General features: G+C 42.4%; 1 protein-coding gene across 1 annotated transcript; it reads right to left on the bottom strand.

The window, feature by feature from the left end:
- Positions 1 to 527: 527 nt before the first annotated feature.
- On the bottom strand, positions 528 to 5,586 carry LOC125836842 (uncharacterized). The gene is made up of 9 exons (XM_049515995.1): positions 5,211 to 5,586; positions 4,295 to 5,097; positions 4,037 to 4,211; positions 3,391 to 3,464; positions 3,245 to 3,304; positions 2,903 to 3,148; positions 2,461 to 2,536; positions 1,912 to 1,973; positions 528 to 845 (listed from the first exon to the last, which is right to left on the bottom strand). The coding sequence occupies exons 1-9, from the start codon at positions 5,584 to 5,586 to the stop codon at positions 528 to 530; spliced, it is 2,190 nt and encodes a 729-aa protein (XP_049371952.1).
- Positions 5,587 to 6,196: the final 610 nt, after the last annotated feature.

The raw sequence follows: 6,196 nt of genomic DNA, 5'->3' as shown, positions 1-6,196 counted from the left end.
GAACATTGTATGCCTGTGTAGGAGATACCTTGTTTCGCACCAATAGCCAAATGTATTTGGCCACAAAAGTCAAAGCGGCCTTCTAGATGCCTCCACTCGGGTTGTTGACCCACTCGGTGCGTTCTCTGTCTGTAGCAAGGTGACGGGACAACCACAGCAATAAAGTCTCCCTCTACTCTGCATTCCACTTGAATGCCCCACTCTTCACAATGTCCCACTGATAATAAAACGCAGTCGTGTTGATTGCTAGAGTGTGGCCCAGGCCGTAGAGGAACCTGAAGATAGTAGCCTCCGAGATATCAAATGAGAATCCACGAACTAGTGTTGTTATGAATGGAGGCTGGGCGACTGGCTTGGCCCGTCTGTCATTGAAACCTTGGAGGTTGGCTGCGTAGGAAGCATAGAACTCCCTCACAATCTCCTCGTTGTAAGACCCTAGTCTACGAGCCATCCACTAGCACATGTGTCTCTTGAAGAGCTCATGAATGACGGGCATGGTGTGTAAGCTGCCTGTGAGAACCCTGCGCTCAATAGTGATTAATTGAGCCATCGGGAGGCAACCCATGTTTTTGATTCTTTAGTTTTTGTTTTGAATAACGGGTAGTGAAAGGTTTTTGAAACTGGGTAGGTTGGCAAGCAAAAGTCCAGTCAGCGACACGCCAAACAGGTTGGCGAAGCCCAACTTGGACAACCGTTGGAACCACCCAGCCTGATGAGGAACTTTGTAAAACTCGGTGAACAAAAGGCTCAGTTAACGACTCGCCGAACAAGTCGGTGACCTCGACTTTTCCCGCCGTTTGAACCCCCAAATTGCTGGGAGTTCTATATCTTGGTAGCCGTGGTACCTATGGAGGATGAATTAGTACCAAAATAAACCAATAGCACACTTGAAAAAAATTTAGACTAAAGAACAAACCAAAACAAAAACTAAATTGCTTTTGTACAATAGCATCAGTGGCCACCTACGGTCCGTAGGTTGACCTACAGTCCATGAGTCCCCTCTGTAGGTCAGAAGTCCCAAAAATTTGGGCTCTGATGGGAACCACAGATGTGCAAAATGGTCTGTAGGTTGACTTACAAACCGTAGTCCATCTTCGTGATTCCACAGTTAGTGGATTCTCCATGTGCAAAAGACCCACGGACCTGATCTACGGTATGTAGGTTGACCTACAATCCGTGGACGGGGTATCGTGGGTCAGGTCTGTGCCAGGTATCAGACATGCCTCATTTTTAAACCATTTTTTAACAAGTCAAACACTCAACCTAAGTCTAATCATGCATTTCAACACAATTTATGGTAGTTTGTCATCCCTAGGGTTTCGATTACTCATTATTTAACTTTTGTAGCATGCAAAACTAGGAACCCTAAGTCGAAACTTCCATTTAGACTATTTACCCATATTTATTTGATTACAAAGGGTGTTTCTAACTATAGTTTATCATGCAATTTCATACAAAAACAACCCATTGAAAAGATGGACACTTTCCAGACACGGACCCTACTCTATATCTAACCAACACTAAAACAAAAATACAATACCAATCTAAAGAATTACAGAAAATCAACTAAACAAAGAAAACTCCTAAATCGAAAAGAAAAACCTATAGTTGGCTAGATTGTACATCTTGGGTTGCCTCCCAAACAGCGCTTGATTTAACGTCGCGACACGACGCAGGACTCTTGATTACTCATACTTAGTCAAGATAGTAGGCCTCAACCACCTCTTGCACATTCTCATCTTTGCCCGTGTAGACCTTGATCCTTTGCCCATTCACCTTAAACCTTGATCTCTCCTTGTTATCGAGCTCGACCATTCCATGTGGGAACACTTGAGCGACTATGAATGGCCCGGTCCACTTGGACTTGAGCTTGCCAGGAAACAAGCGCAACCTAGAGTTGAATAAAAGTACCAAATCACCCACAACAAATTTGCGATTTCCAATCTTTTGATCGTGATACTCTTCATCTTCTCCTTGTACAAGGATGAACTTTCATAAGCTCTTAGGCGAAACTCATCAAGCTCATTCATGTCATTCTCTCTTTGATTTGATGCGGTGCCCCAATCCAAATTTAACTTATTTAGCGCCCACATAGCCTTATGCTCTAGCTCTATCGGCAAATGACAAGACTTCCCATATACAAGTAGGGGGACATACCTATGGGAGTCTTGAAAGCAGTGCGATAGGCCCATAGAGCATCATCAAGCCTCTTTGACCAATCTGTTCTATTAGCATTCACTGTCTTAGCAAGAATCTGTTTGATCTCTTTGTTGGACAATTCAACTTGCCCACTAGACTGTGGATGGTAAGGAGTGGCTACATTGTGGCGGACGCCATATTTCTCAATTAGCGCCTTGAACAACTTATTACAGAAGTGAGAACCTTCATCACTAATAATCGCCCTAGGTGTAACAAATCTTGAGAAGATATTATTTTTCAGGAATGCGGTGACACTTTTACCTTCATTGTTGGAAAGTGCAATTGCTTCCACCAACTTTGACACATAATCAAGCGCAACAAGAATATACAAATGGACCTATAAAATCAATGCCCCATACATCAAACAACTCAATCACCAATATTGGATTCATATGAAGCTCTTGCCTCTTTGAAATTCCTCCTTCTCTTTGGAAACGATCACAAGACTTGGCGAAATCATGAGTGATGGTAGGCCAATAATACCCAGACTACAAAATTTTATGCGCAGTCCGAATACCACTATGATTCCCACCAATAGGTGAAGAGTGACATGCCTCTAGTATACTCATCATCTCAACCTCGGGCACACAGCGACGAATAATCCCATCAACACAAATACGGAACAAGTAAGGCTCATCCCTAAAGAACTTCTTCACATCATGCATAAACATTTTCCATTGTGAAAACACGAATCCTATGGAACCAGATCACTTAACAAGTAGTTATCAAAGTCTGCGAACCAAGGAATCAGATCATGAGAAGCGGACAATACTTGTTCATTTCGGAAAACATCATTAATTTCAGCCCCATCTCCTAACTTGAGCATAGCTTCTTCCTGTAATCTAGAGTAGTGATCGGAACCTTGATTTTCTATCCCTTTTCTATCTTTCACCTCAAAATTGAACTCCTCTAGCAACAACACCCATCTGATCAACCTAGGTTTTGAATCCTTCTTAGCCATCAAATACCTCAATGCAGAATGGTCAATATGCACTATGACCTTAGTACCAAGCAAGTAGGTTCAAAATTTCTCGAATGCAAAAACCACAGCAAGGAGTTCCTGTTCAGTCACTATATAGTTCTTTTGAGACACATTTAGAGTTTGCTGGCATAGTAAATAGGATAAAGAATATTTTATGACCTCAGTCCCAAAACCACACCAAGCGCCACTCCACTCACATCAAATATTACCTCAAACACTTGCCACAAATCTGGTGAAATAATGACAGGTTCAGAAACTAGTTTTGCCTTTAACTCTCCAAATGCTCTCAGACAAGCATCATTAAAATCAAACTTACACTCCTTTTCGAGAAATTTGCACAATGGGTGTGCAATCTTGGAGAAATCCTTAATAAACCTCTTATAAAAGCCTGCATGCCCAAGAAAACTTCTAACACCTTTAATAAAGATAGGTGGTGGAAGCTTTTCTATTACCTCATCTTTTGCTCTATCAACCTCAATGCCCTTCTCAGAAATTTGATGACCCAGAACGATCCCCTCTTTCACTATGAAGTGGCACTTTTCCCAATTTAGCACAAGATTACACTCTTCACACCGTTTCAATACCTCGGCCAAATGATCCAAACAACGATCAAATGAGTCACCTACCACAGAGAAATCATCCATAAATACCTCAATAGTGTCCTCTACCATATCAGAGAATATCGACATCATGCAATGCTGGAAGGTCGTTGGAGCATTACACAACCCAAATGGCATTCGTTTGAAGGCGAATGTCCCATAAAGGCAAATGAATGTGGTCTTCTCTTGGTCTTCTAAAGCTATTGAGATCTGATTGTAGCCCAAATAACTATCAAGAAAGCAATATCGACCCTACCCGCAAGCCGGTCCAACATCTGATTCATGAATGGCATAGGGAAGTGGTCCTTTTCTGTCCAAGCATTCAATTTTCGGTAGTCCATGCATACTCTCCATCTAGTCATGGGCCACATCGGAACAAATGTATTTCTCACATTAGGTACCACAGTCATCCCACCTTTCTTGGGCACACACTGAACAGGGCAAACCCAACTACTATCTGTAATGGGATAAATGACTCTAGATCCAACCACTTGATGATTTCCTTTTTCACTACCTCTTGCGTAGGCGGACTTAGTCTCCTTTGGTGCTTAATACTAGGTTTATGATCTGGCATGATTTGGATTTTATGAGAACAAATGCCAGGAGGAATCCCAATAATGTTCGCAATAGTCCACTCAATAGCCCTCTTGAACCTTTTTAACACAGAAACCAAAGCCTCAACTTGTTCTGCATTCGAATCAGCCGCAAAGATGACCGTTAAAGTACCATCTCTCCCCAAGAATACAGACCTCAAATGTGACGGTAGAACCTTAAGCTCCAATTTTGGATCCTCTTCACCAGACAATTTTGCAGGTGGAGAGTCGCCATTCTTCATATCTAACTCCAATTTCTTCGGTTTGGAACGGAATGCGAACCTATCAAGTGCGGCGACCAATTCATCATAGTCTTCAATACCATCACCCTCAAAATTTATCATAACTGCTGCCAATGTATCAACACCCAATCGCTCTTCAATAGACACCTTAGAACCTCGCTCCACCATATGAGTCACCACTGACACTGTCTTGAGATCACTTTCCTGCTTCATGGACCTACAGCTATTAAAAGTTACCTCTTCACTATTCAATCGAAACTTCATCTGCCCCTTCTCCATATAGACTAAGGCACGCCCAGTAGCAAGGAATGGTCTCCCAAGTATGATGGGAACCTCAAAACCGACCTCACAATCAAGGATCACAAAATCCGCTGGAAAGATAAAAGACTCCACTTTAACAAGTACATCTTGGAGCACACCAATGGGACTCTTCATATTTCTATCGTCCATGAGCAATCGCATCACAGTCGGTTTTGGAGCCCCTAATCACAACTTTTTGTAAATAGACAATCGCATCAGATGAATTCTAGCACCCAAATCACACAACGCCTTTGCAAAATGCAATAACCCGATAGTACATAGATAGTGAAGGCACCAGGATCCTCCTTCTTCTGCACAAGTGACCTCGTAGCAATAGCACTACAATGTTGCAATCTATCATAATCTTCAAAACTGATGGCCCTCTTTTTAGTCACAAAATCTTTCATGAACTTTGCATACTCAGGCATTTGCTCCAAAACTTCTATCAACAGAACATTAATGGAAAGTTGTTTCAACATAGCAATAAACCTGCAGTACTTTTCTTCTCCATTCTTCTTCACCAACCTCTGTGGGAATGGAGGTGGAGGTCTAGGCATGGGGACAACTTTTTGGGTTATCTCCGCTTCCCTCTCTGTAGCATTCTTGGACTCTCCAGTAACCTCAATCTCATCATCATCTTTCTCAACCACAATTTCAACTTCAAACGGCATAGGTGGATCGATGGTCTACTTACCCCCTCAAGAAATGGCTGTCATACAATGCCCATCATTCTTTGGATTCTGGATGGTGTAGCTAGGAAGTGTGCCAAGCTGACATGGGTTGACTGTAGTGGACAACTGATTCATCTGCTACTCAAGTTTCTTGATCGACACTGCATGGGCATCAACTTTTTGACCGATTCAAGACAAGTCATTTCGCACCTTATTCACAATCTCATCAGTCGAATCAAACCTCATCATTATCTTCTTCTGCATCATATCCTCAATCCATGACATACTACCCCTAGCTTCCCTATTGTCAGATTACCAATTTTGTGGAGGGACATAAGGCCCAACTCTATCATTCCTATTGCCATAGTTGTTCCGGTTGTAGATGTTGTCACGATTGTAGTTCCCATCCCGGACATATTGACCCTCTCAATTTTAGTTACCATAGTTCCGACCTTGGTTTCCTTGACCTTGGTGCCAATTATCCGAATTGGAACTTTAGGCGTTGGCTCGAAAGTCCCCCGTCTGATCATTTACCAAGTACGCATCCTCTTCATAGTAACATTCATCCTTCGGTGGTGGTGGAGTCCTAGTCAAGTAATTCACTGCATTT

This window comes from Solanum verrucosum, unplaced genomic scaffold, assembly GCF_900185275.1.
Source record: "Solanum verrucosum unplaced genomic scaffold, falcon-dt-bn FXZP01000269.1, whole genome shotgun sequence".
Taxonomy (NCBI): domain Eukaryota; kingdom Viridiplantae; phylum Streptophyta; class Magnoliopsida; order Solanales; family Solanaceae; genus Solanum; species Solanum verrucosum.
This window is presented reverse-complemented; position numbering and strand designations above follow the sequence as displayed.